General features: G+C 39.4%; 1 protein-coding gene across 2 annotated transcripts in view; it reads right to left on the reverse strand.

The window, feature by feature from the left end:
- The window catches only part of ppp3r1a (protein phosphatase 3, regulatory subunit B, alpha a), a 35,153-nt gene that overhangs the window by 10,272 nt on the left and 9,635 nt on the right, over positions 1-15,246 (reverse strand). Inside the window, exon 2 of one of the 2 annotated variants that reach the window (XM_063490944.1) lies at positions 10,618-10,657. In XM_063490944.1, the coding sequence (XP_063347014.1) occupies positions 10,618-10,657 (40 nt within the window). Of the gene's footprint in view, positions 1-551; positions 662-10,617; positions 10,658-15,246 lie in introns of those variants that run through there. The other variant, XM_063490943.1, reaches the window with a different exon arrangement.

Below are 15,246 nucleotides of genomic sequence, written 5' to 3' on the forward strand. Positions count from 1 at the left end.
GCGTGAGGGGGAAAAAACAGTTAAAAAGTGACAATGACAAACGCACAGTGCACTGTGCACCTGCAGCAACATTAGCCCAAGACTGAGCAAACAAAACCAAACAAAGAGCAATAAATCAAACACACAAAAACACTAAGTCAGAGGATATTTATGCTACCAAATAAATATCATTATAAATCTCTGCATGAAATGTAGTCATAGATTTTGGTGGTCACCACTTGTAACTAGGTCAAGGACACTACTTCTAGCCTGCAGAGGCCTGGACTACCTGCTACTAGCTGCAGACCCACAGTAAGCATGGTACAATTTGTTCTGCTCTTTTCTAGCCATACCTGAAATAGATGCAACTACAAAAAAAAAGCTCCATTTGGTAGCAAACCTAACATGAAGCAAACTGCTCCTGCTCTGAAAACACTGCTATGGATGTAGATGTTTTTTAAAAAATGAGTAAAAGGCAGAGAAATGAGAGCTGACAAGAAAGAGTGGAGGAGGGAGTAACAGAGGAGTTATCAGAAGAACGACACAGAGACAAGTACATAAATATAACTTACAGCCTTTGTTGTCTACTTGTGCTTTTTTATCATAAGGGGTCTGGGTCTTTTCTTCCCTTGCCATGAGAAATAGTCTCCACTCCCCGGCCAGTATACTGAGCAATGGCAGTAGTAATCCACAAGCAATCACAAATCCAGTTGTTAATTACTATATAAGCTCATTCACAGAGAGTCAGGTGATCATACTGGCCAACCACAAACTACTACTACCTTACCCACTTTAATATGAGTGCTAGATGGCACAGGGTGTCTATTAATCTTCACAAACAGCTAACAGATGGAAGAGTCACAATCAAGAGGTGTGACAAAGGTTGTGAACTTATTCCAGTCACGATCAGGTTTAATTACCTCCACAAGGACATCCAGTTTAGTTAAATGACAAAGATAAGATCGACTTAGGAAGAACAAGCTTTGTGGTGGTAAATGTAAGGAGTTACAGTTGGAATTTCTTGTAATTCGTCATGTGAGCACAGTTAGTGAATTGTAAAAACCACTGAAGATACAACCGTCATCAGAACAGTAAGAACCTGCATTCAAACTGACGCAATGTAGGGAACATACGCATCTCATATTTTGGCTATGAAGCTCTAAATGCACATGTGAATGTCTGGATTCTTACAGGATGTTATCCCATTGTTCCGCTTTCTATTATACGATGCAAAGAGAGAGACGGAGAGAGACGGGTGTGGGTTGTGTTTTGGGTTTCAGAGCTCGAACACGCTGTGCTACATCAGCTCGATGACTAATCAGAGTGCGAGTGTGGTGGAGGAGTAGGGGAGGAATAAAGGAGTGAGAGAAAGACAGATTGAGAAAGTTGGAAAGGACATGACCACAGCAGCAGCCACTGCTGGTTGCAAGCAAAGCTTTACGTGAAGAAAAAAAATACACTGTTGAAATCCACTTTATAAATATTCTTTATGGATCCCTGCAGCATGTGTATCTCATCATCATGGTAAATGAAAAAATTCATCTAGACCAACACTGTGAGGCAATAAGTTTTGATTTAATGCTCCTCTATTGACCGTTAGTGATTCTGTGTTCTTTCTAATAATAAAGCACATGACAGTCACATGATCACAAATTGAATTTTTATAGTACCTTCAAGCCAATAAAATTCAAAGGGCACTGAGAGAACAGTAACAACATTGTATATTGTAAATGACTCAACTACAGAACTCTGTTCATTGGTCCTTGGAAATAAAATATAAAATCGCATGTCAAATTTCCCAGGAGACTAAAAATATGTACAAATCCATTCAAAGCACTTAGAATGTCTCCAAATAAAGGCCGTCTCCAAAGCACAGTGCAATATGCTTGCCATATGGTGTACTACAAAGCTGGAACAATAAGCAGATCAATTAATTAGTCAGTTGTGCCAATTAATCGGGAGCAATCTCATTACAGCTTTCAGCATCTTTACTATTACACTGTTAATAAACTATCCATGTGCTGTGTAAATTTAAATTAATGATGTCAAAGCCACTCTGATTTCCCCTGTTTAACACAGGATTTCAGTATACAAATCAAAGCGTTAGTCTGCATCAAATATCCATGACATCTGAAAACCCAGATTTATTTCTAATGAGAGATCAGCGGTTCACTTCACTTATATGTTCCCGATATCACAAATCTACACACAAGAACACACTCACAAGCTGATACAGACCACAGGGTGTCTGTGTCTACCAGGCATGAGTTATCAGAGGCGAGCACACGGCTGTCCTGTGACACAAAACACTTCCTTATCAGCGGCCTCCTGTTTCCTGTGCCCAGCAGATGACACCATTTTAGCTCATAACCATTTAGCCCGTGAAGGGGTATCAATGCTACAGATAAGCACCATATTGTGTTAGTATGGTAAATCAAAGCCATGTTTAAGATAATCTGTCACACAGCCGGACAGGTCTTTTTTCAGGGTGTTAAATCTTAGTATAGATACTTCTGACACACATCCAATAGATCTTGAACACTCCACGTTCTCCAAATTAGATCAAAACGAATAGCAAAGAATAACTCCGGGCAGCCCTCTCTTTTAGTTCATCAGTAACTTTAAAAATACAGAGCACTTGTCACCAAATATCAGATTGCCAATTTTAGAGTTTAATGATGGGTGAAGTAGGGAGTGCTAAATCTGCATGAAAATTTAAACACATCAATTAAAAAAAATAAATAAAAAAATAAAATCATCGCACAAAAACAACACCAACTACAAATGCTTTATTTTCTCTACGATAAAAGAACAGGTATGTTTACAGGTGCAGGCTGCAGCCTGACTGCTCATTAGTTTGTCATCTGTTGAAGTTCAGGGTCTGGCTGCTGGGCTGGGGTCAGCATTCACTCAGCTTTAACATCATTCTGGGGTCTTATCTAGCTCAGTGTTAGCATGCTCTCTGCGTGCAAAGAGCCAAAGTTATGTGTACATAATGTATATAATGCAGCCGTTTCCATCCTGGATGAGGTTTACACACCACTCTCTCATTCTTTTGTGCAATAAAAATAAACATAATGGCCATATCCACGCTGCAGACTCTGCCACTATTTTCCTCCTTTGGCACACAAACAGAAATCAGCTGACTACAGTGCAAGTGGAGGTGGAACCAATAAGCAGGATCGTTAGGCAATCAAACTAACAATTCCAAGGAATTGAACTACTGGAAATCGGCTCTTGTAGAGAACCGGTTCTCGATTCCCATCCCTATTCCTAACAGAAATCCTGTTAAACAATCTGCTTTTTAAAAGAGTCCACAGAATCAACTAGTTGTATTTTTAGTGGCACACTGTTCCAAAGGCTGGTGTCACACTGAAAGGCTTTGTCCCCTCCGGTCGTTAGTCATGTGCAAAGAAGAACTAAAACAACTAACAAACTTTGCAGCAACTGTGTGATGCAGTTGAATCTATGCCATTTAAGGCAGTTCTGAAGGCAAACGGAGGACCTCAATAAAAAGAATAATAGAATAATAATTACTTGCCTCAGAATTCCATAGTCAGGTTTGTAAGGACACAAGGAAAAATCGTTCACAAAACCGTAACCTCAAAGTAACTCCCTGTCTCTGTTTAAGTTCCGTTTTGTGCTACAAAGTCAGGTTAGTAGGATAAGCTGGATGCAGTTCAGATGAAAAAGTACTGTGACATTTACAACACATAAACTTTGGCACAGCAGCTAAGTATGGAACATCTTAACACTGGATCCAGATCCCTTATTGCTGTCATGACCTGCCGAGTGAGTAGGTCCATGTATTATTCACGGAAGCAAGGACATCGGCCTTCCTTTTCCAGTGTCACACCAACAAGCCCCATGTCTGCCAGATTCACACACACACAGAGGGGAACCTACTTAGCCAAAATTAAAAATGTAAAAACATATTGGTTTGACTTATCCAACATATGGGTCCATCTGCTATGGTCAAGTGGTAGATTCCTGAAATCATATCGGAGCTGGAGGTTTAGCAGCTGATGAACAAACAAACAAGGTTCGGCAATTTAACTATTCTTATCTCATGTTCTTACACAAACTCATTCTAGTATGATTAAAAGTGAGCGCAGTGAAGAAAGTTGAATTTCTGAGCTTTACAAACAGCTATAGCCTCTCTCCATTACAGAAGCTAAAACCGTTAAAATGTGGCACAATTATGTGTACCAAATCTAGCTGCAAATGAGGCATAGTTTGCGTATGACAGCAACAACAACTGATTCCCAAAAAAGCTGGAACAAACTGTGACTGGCAGTGGTCACATCCAGCCTGAAATGACCACGCTGGATGGGAAAGCGTCCTAGGTGTGAGAGCCACCGAGATAATATGAAATGTTCTTGGATTTTATTTTATTTTATTTTTTTTTATTGCAACAACACCTGTAATTACCATCACAGAGAAGAGTGAGAAGTAATGTTGCAGAATAAACGATTGAGATAAGATAATACACCATACATTTCCTGAATGGGTTGGCACATCTTACTCGATTTCACACAAAACAGGATGCTGTTGAGCGACTGGCTATTAAAGCGTGTGATAAAACCTTCAACCTTCACTTTTGCTATTCACTTGCCTTCTTCGCGACCTTTGGTTGTATAGGGGAAAGAAAGAGTCATGCATCTAAGCCCAACATCAGACCTGCATGTTAAAGCCTGTCTTTGGCAGCAGAGAAACACAACAAGGTGGGTGATGTTGCAAACTCACATTCAAACACGTACATCTGCTGCTTGTTAGACTATGGATTAAGGTGTAGTGGAGCTACATGTTTGCTATGATGACGGTGTCTAGTAGATTACTTTATACATTGTAACCATATTATGTATGGTGCACTAGTTCATATACAGCACACCTTTGACAACAAGATGATTTCACTATGGCATTTTTACACTTTACAGAAATTGATAGGGATGGGTTTGAAAATAACACATCTGTGCTTACCTTTACATTTATTTCTAGCAGAATAATATACTGCTGGATGCATTTTGAAATATTATCAAAAATGTTTTCCTATGTAAAAGAAATGCTTTTCTGAGGTCTCCATAGTCACAGAGGATCCTCACACTGCTTTGCTAATGAGCATCTCTGAGGGAGACCCAATGTAACTGTGAGATGATTATGATAATCTCATATACTCCACCACACAGCACACAACACACACACACACACACACACACACACACACACACACACTTAGTTCCATAAACGCTGTATGCACCCTTAACTGTGTTACTAGGCAACTGGAACCCGTTAGCCCCCTAAAGTAGCCCACACACAGACACACATACACACAAACAGACACACACACACAGACACAAGAATATTTAAATAATTGTTCGGGAGGTGTATGCATGAAAACACATGCATATGTAGATGTCATCAGCCTTTGAGGGCACACAGGAGGCTAACACACATAAGCATTACTTAACAAAAAATAAATAAATCTGCTAAGGTTGGCCAAATGGTCCTCCTTCTGGTCTACAGCACACAGCTCGTCCTCCATGGCCTCCTGTACTGTTAGTGGCATTCTTGGGGTATGTGTGTATTTGTGTGTGTCAAACATTGTTAAATTCACAGCGCGCATATCACGAGTCATCTGAAAATGCAAATTCAGCTGATAAAAGAATAAATCTAAATCAACAAAGGGTACTTTTTATATGAAACTGTCTATCAGAGTAGCTGCACAAAAGGTTGGTCTGATCACACACTAAATGCTCTACCTAACTGTAACAAGATAGCAGTCAGCTCAAGCTAACCATCAGACAGCGGCACAGCTGTGTGAAATGGAAATCTGCTAAGTGCGACTGGCTTCTCCACCCCATTTTTGTTTAATTATAAAAAACACTATGTTCCCAAAATATCACTAATGAGTGTGTCCTCTTAAGCATGCTCGGCCCTAAAAACGGCTCACCCTGCACATTAATGGAGACATGTGACTCCATTAACACAGCTAACCTGAAACGAGGCAAACGGGGCAGGGGAGGGATGCAGAGTGAAAATTCAGTTGGCATGTTAGTGAGCATCACAGTGCACATTCTGCCATATACAGCTGTCAAGGCACACAAGGTAAGGTGTGAGGGTTTGCAAATATGAAAAGGTCGCATGCACAGCTCAATAATAACACAAGTATGACACTCGACACTGGATGAAATATGACACTGTCCCCCAATAAGGGGCTGTTGTGAGCCAATGAGGGTGTAAAATCCAGAGAACATATTGAAAGACAAGATTACTGCTGAAGGGATAACAGGACTGCAGACCAATCTAGAGATTGGGAGTTTTAAACTCATGGGAAGGTAACATTGGGTGGGGAAGGCGAAAAAAACCAAAAATGTCACTTTAATTCTGACAATCCTCCTGCATTGCATGCCCAATACTACAGACGCAGTAACAAATTCTCTTGATCAAGACCATATTTTATATCTGCTATCCTGCCTTTTAAACAGGGAGGAGCCATATGGATGAAAAACCCTCTCTGTCATTTTTGATTGAACGGTGTTGCATGACGTATACAGCCTGGCAGCATTTTAGTGGGTGATATGATCAGTTGTAAGGTTGAAGTTAAAGCCACATGCAGGATGTCACAAGCTGTTTCTTAGGACAGACTGTCAAAATTCAAACACAGGATTTTTCTCCCTGTTTGAAAATGTATCAGCTCCCTCTACATTGCAGAAGTGCTGCCAACTGTTACTCTTCACATTTGTTTACTTCCCTCTCAATCTCTGTGCACACATGTACTGTATTTTAATACCGCAGAATTCCCAGTTAAGAAGCTCTCACTGACATTGTTTCAGTTTCATAACATTGCATTTATTACATAAATAGCAACCATTTGTTACATATGTGCTAAACCTTTGATTTACATGCAAAATGTTGCCTCTGAGAAAGTTAGGAGTGAGTAACGGTGCATATCAGCTATGTCAACACCCATGTGGTCAGCTGAATGTAATTCAACTCAGGTTGCGTTTAGACTAAAATTTGAGCACAGCAGCCAGTTTAAAGCAGTGTAATGGAGTAGGCAGTAGGCAAGACTTCTGGTTTATCTGTCAAATTTTTAAAAATTTAGTCCATTTTTGGGACTAAATGAAAAAAGCACACACACAAAAAAATACAGTGTTTCTCTCACACTGCGTTAGTCTTATCTCATTTAGACCACAGGTGTGAGAAGGCTATATAGCTGAGAGCTGCAGCACTCTGTGCATTAGGCTGATTAATCTGGCTGCACCAACAATGTACAGCTTGCCTGCATGAACCAAACTGAGAACGAGGACAGGGCAAAGCATTGATGGTGTTTATTTATAGCAGTTCCGTCATGAGAAAACCCCCAACTCACCCCACTACCCCCCACCGACAGAGGCTCAGGCTCCCACCCTCAGGGAAACCCCTAGCAACAAGGAACTCCAGCAAGCCGCCCGCCATTTATTTTTGGCGGCTGCAGACAGACCTGCAATGGTTTCAAACTCGCTGCTGCGTTTCTCTGAGAGCATGAAGCGTTGAGGGGGGTTTCATGGTTATGTGTGTGTGTGTGTGTGTGGGGTGAACAGAGTGGCGGAACAGAGTGGGCGCGTGCATATACTTTAGCAGAGTGTGTACTGCAAAAGGATGTGTGAGGAGGTGTGTGTCCGTGTGGTTTGTCTAATTATGCACACTGCTACAAGTAGGCCATTAAATTCTGCCTGATCTAAGCTCGCTTAAGCCAGCAGTGGTGAGACACTGCATTGAAAAAGAGGCTACAGGCCTTTCAGAAATTCATCCTCCAGCACAGAAAATAGAGACAAAAATCATGTCAGGCTGAAATGCGACACACAAATATCTCAGTAATGTCTGCAAAGTAGGCTAAATGATTAGCAGCAAGTCAAAGCCACATGCTAGATTGCACAATTATTCCCATAATTACTGACATCTACTGTTCACTTGACTTGAGCCCTTTAGGTCAGCCAGAGTCCCTTATTAATGTTGCTGTGCTTTCTTCATGTGGCATTTCAACAAAAAACTCAGTTAACACAAGCCTTCAAACACAAGAGGTGCATTTTTGTTAGACTGGCCCTGCTTCTCATGTTGCAGGGTGAGTTTTGATCAATGTGGCCAGGGAGGGGGCGAGTGGGATTGTGCATGGAATGTAACCCGATTTCACAATCCATCTTATCAGTGCGACACATGGAGAAAAACTCATGTTGATGTTCCACACAAACAGAGTTAGAAAGTGTCTGACGGCAGGCGCAAGTGAGCGGGCATCAGACTCAGTCTCACTGTGGGGCAGTAAAGGAGCAGCAGGATGAATTTCTCTGACCAGAGGGCCAGAGCTAATTTCTTAGCAGCCAGTCGAGTGCCTGCCTGTCCAAGCACTTGATGAGCTGAACAGCTGCTCTGTCAGTGCAGGGTGAGACAGAGAGAAGACAGCAAGTGAAGGACCGAGAGAGGAAAAAATAAAATAACAAATAAAAAGGAAAAATAGAAGGATCCTGAAGTAAGAAATAAGTTGGATAGCAAATTTTACAATAATAACAGAAGCAAATATATTCTAACATAATAATAAAAAAAACAAAAAAACAATGCCTAATATATAGGAGGAAATCATCATTCTCTTTCCTAAATTCCCACATGTCTGCATATTATGTGTATCTGTACACATATAAAACAGTTTTGTCATTGCTAATTACTTTGGAACTGACAGTTGGTCACACAGATTTTGGTGATCTAGAAAGCACTTATATACACGTCCCACCTAAAATGTTTTTGGTTGAAACAAGCAGTAGCTAGCTAGCTGTACTCGATCATTGCTATATCACTGATGTATGCATATGGTCAGATCTAGAACAGGCCTTAAATGTGGGAGGTCACCCAAGTTTAATTTTGGCTCATGTCTGTGTAACCATGACACAAATGGAGCCATCGGAGCAATAGGAGAAACACATCCGGGTATTGCATTCTCAATTTGGCATTTCTTGCCAGTGTTTGTATTTGATGCCTAAGTAACGCATTTGAAAACAAACAGCAAATAGGATTGATAACATTTAAAGAGAAGGAGAAAGACAATTAGACAATGGTGACCAGGAAAAATGTAGCTAGAGAGAGAGAGAGAGAGAGAGAGAGAGAGAGAGAGAGAGAGAGAGAGAGAGAGAGAGAGAGAGAGAGAGAGAGACAGACAAAGACAAGGACAGGGAAGCTGTTAATATCCTGGACTGAATACAGAGTTCCTTTATGGGTTCATTACAGGGTCATGCATCATCCAAAATTCATCTCCCTCGCTATGGTGGTATAATCCTGGGGAAGGAATGGCTGGAAGGCCCGGCAGGCCAAGGTCCCGTTCCCCACAATGTTACAGTAGGACAATCTAAGTATGGAAAAGCCACAGTGCACACGCACTGTGTCATTAAAAATATAAAAAAATATTCAAAATGTCATTTTGAATATTTTTATGCGTATATCCGTCATGGTAAGCATGCTATGCAAATATAATTATAATAAAATAGCAAATTAACTTTAAAACAAATTAACTCATAATTTACAACTCAAACATAAAGCAAGCAAATTGTCTGTTGTTGCAAAGTTGCAATATTTTTGCAATATTTGCAAATTTACAAAATCCCTGTGCATGTTCCTTGAATATGAAAAAAACTGCAGAAAAACTACTACTACTAAAATTCCTGCCCTTCCTATACCTCTCCATCCCATCTCCATCACATTACCTGCTTCACCTGGTTTGATCAAGATTATAACATACAATAATAGTTGTGGAGAAGAAGTTTATTTTAATGCAATTCTGCCTCATACAAGACTTTTTTTACACTGTGACACCAAAAGTCACAACAGCCTCGGTAATCCTGATGCAAAAATGATTCTTCTTGTCTGAAGGTCAATCTAAACAGCAGCACAGTCCCTGAAGTACCCCTAAACTACGAGGGACCTGTCACAGTCTCAGCACTCATTAAACACATCCAGCAGCGCACCCTTTTTAGCAGGTGTAAAAATGTGCAGTTTGCACCAAAGAGAGCTGGTGAGAAATCTGCATCTCTGAGGATTTTTCAACAACACAAAGCTGTATGAGCTTGTGTGGATGTGCATCATCAGGTAGGGAAGGTGAAGGAGGCCAGCAAAGTAGAAATGTGAGTCATATCTTCAGCTCTCCTCCTCCTCTTGAGCTCATAAACCTGAATATGTCTGTCTACCAGGCAGACATCTTGTAAAAATAAAAAGAGCATAAGAGACTGATTCCAAGACAATGTCTTCACCATGTCATCACTTATGCATGATAAATCATAAAATGCAGCTAAGTTATGAAGTAGTTAAAATAATACTGTAGGAGATTTTGAATTAGAAAGATTTTTAACCCAAAGGAGGAAATCAGATCAGCAGAAATACCAGACATTCAATGAATGGCATTTTATCAGAGGACATTCAAATTCTGTAAACTGGATGTTACACCCAATTTGTAGTACTGATTTTACCCTTTACACCAAATGAACACTGTCTCCTTACTGGAGAGTCATAAAATACTGGTTATTTACTGGTCATGTCAAAAAGCCCAGAAATCGGATCAAAATAAGGTTTTTTTTTTAGTAAACTAAGTTAGATCAAGCAAAGATTTAAGCTACTTACAGTGTGAGCACATCTCCAGGGGGTAACTGGCTTCATTTCCCTGAAGAAAGAAGAAAGGCAGAAAGTTCAGTTTAGGTTGTAACAAAATATCACAAAAGCACAAATATTTCAAATTATGTGCAATAACAGTAACAAGTTTTACCCAACATCACTCATATCAGTTAAATTTATTTAAAGACCCCAGACTGCAGCAGTTTCTGAGATGGCCAATAGGATCCAGTCAATCTGCACAGTCTAATTCTGAACTTCTTTTTTAAATTTTTATTAATAAGAGTATGAAAACTCTTCAGCACATGTGTACTAATTAGAAGTTAGTGCAGCACAGACATGTACAAATACTTGTCTACAAAACACAGACTGCTTCCTTGTTGATCAAACAAACAATGTCACCTACGAGGAAAGACAACATACAATAGGGCCACATGATTTTTGTTAGGTACAGGATTCATTTTCATACCACATTTTATCAGTGACAGTAATAGTGCGGCCAACAGGACATTCATATGCGTTTATATTTGATTTGTGTATTTAATCTAACACAAAGAATTCCGGGAATTCCAGAAAAAAAAGAAGAAAAAAAAAAGAAATGGAAGTGTAACCGATCTTGCCAGCACATCTTGCCAAGATGTAGAATCAAGACTGAAAATGAATGGCTTTATTGTTAAATTCAAAGTAATGCATTGTAACCATAGACACTGTAAACGATGTCCTGTAGCCTCTATGTCTGAAAAGTGAAGTCAACTCAAAATTTTCTTAAGCTTACAGTCTTTTTTTGAAGAGCAGCAGGAGGCCACGGCACTGGCAAAAACACTTCTGGTTGTACATTAGTCCATAAACATAACATTCCTCAGCTGTTTAAAACATAAAGTTCATTTAGTAAATTATAGTCAGTGCTATTAGACCCAGAGTCACACAGAATGGTTATGGGGGTTCATATGAAGGGGGTGAAATAGTTTAGAGCCTAAAGTCAGAGTTGTCAGTGTTTTCAGTTTCACAAAGAAGAGTTCTGCTTCACCTGGCCATTAGCAGCACAATTATTTTAGTGAGACAGATCCTCAGCAGAGGGAACAGGTTTTATATATTTGAACTTCTTAAAATGTGGTTCAAATATAGAAAACCAAATGAAGGAGTGCAATAAAGCTACCTAAGATCATATCGCTATATACAAATGTCTTCAATGCAAACTTTGTGTGTCACTGTACCAAAGGAACTTACGGATGGTACAGAAAATGAATAAATATCTTCTACATGTTTTGCATTACAGCTGAAAAGGAAAAAAAATGAACATTTATTACCAGAGAATAATGAAAATAGATTTGGCCAAGCCTAAAGACTTCTGTGTCTTTATGATGCACCAGTATCAGACCTAATTGCACTTCTTAAGGCAGCATCACATCAGGTTTCCTCACTTTCAACTTGGTTTATTCAAACATGATCATTAAGAAGTGCAATTAGGTCTGATACTGGTGCATATATATATATATATATATATATATATATATATATATATATACATATATATATATATATATTCCCACCTTGTCCACTAGTCTGCAGGACTACTGCTGATGGGGTATCTCTAAATAAAGGAGACACCATTTGCTCAGTCTATCTGTGCAGAGATGAGTCAAATGACACATCAAATGTGCCCCAAACATAAGGCTGGAGAAAGCCTGTGTTAACAAGTTGAGACACACTCTCGTGATACCCGTTATCTTTAACTGTTGTTTAAGATTTTGCTTACCAGATAATGCAAAGAAAGGCATTTCAAACAGTACACTAAAGGCCATGTAAGGTTTTTTGTACACAAATTGAAATCTTTACTATTCTACATTATAGCAAAAACACGACTTAGCACTGAATTTTTAATGTTTAACTGAACCACAAAAATTATTAAAAAACAAAAAACAAAGTCATGCATCACGCACTGCATTAAATATTCAAAAGAACAATGCCATCCAGAAAATCCCGCAGTCCCTGGCTCTTCTGCATGGCAGTGTGTGGCATTGGCTGCAGCCACATGCGCATCCCATCTTATCCAACAGTGAAGTGTCGACTCAGCCCAAATATGATTTCTGGCAGAGAGAACAAATGAGGAGTCTTTGAAGCAGAGAGGTAAGGTTAATCAGTTGGGGAACGTGCAGCTGACAGCTACACGGCCCAGGTCGCCAGAAATGTCCTGCAGTTCCATCAAAGAAGGCCAAACTAGACCTACAATGCTATCTGATCTTTCTTTTCTGATGGTACCACTCAGTCGGAATTTTTCAAATTCCATGAATAGCAGTAAAAAAATAAATAAAAATAATTCAGTGAGTGGTGGTCCATGTCCTTTCCACTAAAGTCTGACAGTAGGGACACTTTCCAGGCAGACTCCACCTCGCCTGGTAAGTGGATGAGAGCAGGTGGCACCAACAGGGGGTGGAGACAAAGAGCTGCAGTAAAGTCGGACTGTTTCCATCAGCTTTTTGTTTCTACAGGAAGTCACAGAAATACTTCTTTCCTGTGAGATCTGATCCCAACTTAATAAGATGCAAATGCAGTCTCAAATAGTTGAAATTATGAATTTTTATTATGGGTAGCCCATTTAAATGCAAACTAGATCACTACATTAAAAAAAAATCTAATAATATCTGAAACTATTCAATATTCAATGCCATTTCTGATAGCCAGGAAAAAAAAGTATTGCCACAGCACAGAGGGGCTGAAATTTCTAAGTGTTAAGAGATGAACAAAACTAGGCTATATTATGACTTAACAATAAAAAGACAACACTGTGAGTGTGGGGAGGCTGGCCTGTATGGGCACTAAGGTGGTAGTATTAACCCACAACTATTGTATCAGCGCTGTATAAGGTGACCATTAGAACCATTTCAAATTCAACATATTAGATTAAAATAAATTAAATTAAAATAAAATACAGTGGAATTTTTTTAATTCATATTTCACAAAATTGTAAAGTCTGGTATTTGATCTTAGGTACAGAAAAAAAGCAGTTGTATGAATGTATGTGTGATTGGGTGAATGAGGCTGTTAGAATAAAAAAAAAGTCCATTTACTATTTTACCATCAGGCAGGAACTGGGCAACATCTATCGTGCCTCGGGACCTTGCAGTCAGTAGAGATATAACTGTGGCACCTGGCTCTAAAAACTGCAGTTGCCTTGATCTTGTGATGTTATCATTGCCTGTTTCAATGACGCAAGGATGTTTTCAGATAATCTCAGACAGAACTCTAACTACGGCGCACTGTGTGGTAACTGCCAGTGATTCAGCACAAGACACTGAATTTTTCCAGATTGAGCCTATTAGTTCTCAGTGTGCTTAACATCCAACACTGTTTGATGAATGCAACAAAAAGTTATATTAACTGTGGTGAAGGTAAATGTAATGTAAATGAACTACCGAAAAGAATCCTACCGTTTTTGATCTTGAGGATACATAGGCATTATTTTTACATCTGACAGCAAACAGAGCTTTAACTATGCTGAAGCATGAATGTAAATTAGATCTCACAATTGGTTGCCAGGACAAATATTAAAGTAGTACTCATATTATTAGCACTATTCATAATTTACTCAAATTATTCATATTGATTAGAGAGAAAAAAAACAAACTAGAGCCAGTTATGTCATACACCAGGTTGTTGTTGCGCTGCTGTGTAACAGCAGACTTACCTCACAGAAGTTGAGGTATTTTAAGAGCAGTGAGGAGAAAGAGGTGACACAGGATTAGCCAGGAGAACGCCTTAGCATTTGACACCCTATCAGAGTGGAGTCAGTCGCTAGTGCAATGATCAGAGGTTGACATGGTTTTTCTCTCTGGAACAAGTTGGCAATGGCTGGGTGCTGCCAGTTTAAGGGATTGAATTCCAATGCGTAGCGCATGACTCCACCATTACTGAGGTTGGGTGTCCCATTGCCTGTGTGGCTCTGTAATAGTGACAATGTGATACTTTATTGATCCCGTAGGGAAAAGTCCTTTTGTTTGCTCCCCTATATAGCGCTCACTCAGCTACAGAATAGCATAGCTCTACAGAAATGTGATGACTTGCTTCAAAATTTCAACAGGATTTGAAACTGAAGGCCTTGAGCAAATATCTTCTAGTTCAAGGACAGGTTCTCGGTGCTTCCTCTACCTGCTATGAGACTTAACAAACAACTATGACAAAACTAAAGATGATTCAGGTTAAACAGAACAGGTCACTTTTTTGTTCATGGCTTTTAAATCTTGTAAATCTTTTAGAGCCAAATGGACCAAAACGGATTAACAGATAACATTTTTATGTCATTTTTGACATTTAGGAAGCCTCTCTAAAACAAAACAAATAATGAAAAAAGCAGACTTTGTAATAACTACCTCAACAAAATGGTGTGCAAATGTTTGAGGAGCATACTTCTAACTACAACCCTAACAGCCACTCTCAGTTCAGTGTTAGCTATAGGGTCTCTGGAGGTAAATAGATTTACTGCAAAGAAGATTTGGTTTTGAGGATTACAGGTTTACTTACTAAGGCCTACCTCCTGGGGTCAGGAGTAACTCTTGTCATGTCTTCTGTAATAAACCACTTCGGCAGCTCTTGTTCAGCCATAAATACAGATGATGGATACCAGATGGATGAATATAAAAATTC

The sequence above is a fragment of the Pelmatolapia mariae genome, linkage group LG13 (genome assembly GCF_036321145.2).
Source record: "Pelmatolapia mariae isolate MD_Pm_ZW linkage group LG13, Pm_UMD_F_2, whole genome shotgun sequence".
Classification (NCBI taxonomy): domain Eukaryota; kingdom Metazoa; phylum Chordata; class Actinopteri; order Cichliformes; family Cichlidae; genus Pelmatolapia; species Pelmatolapia mariae.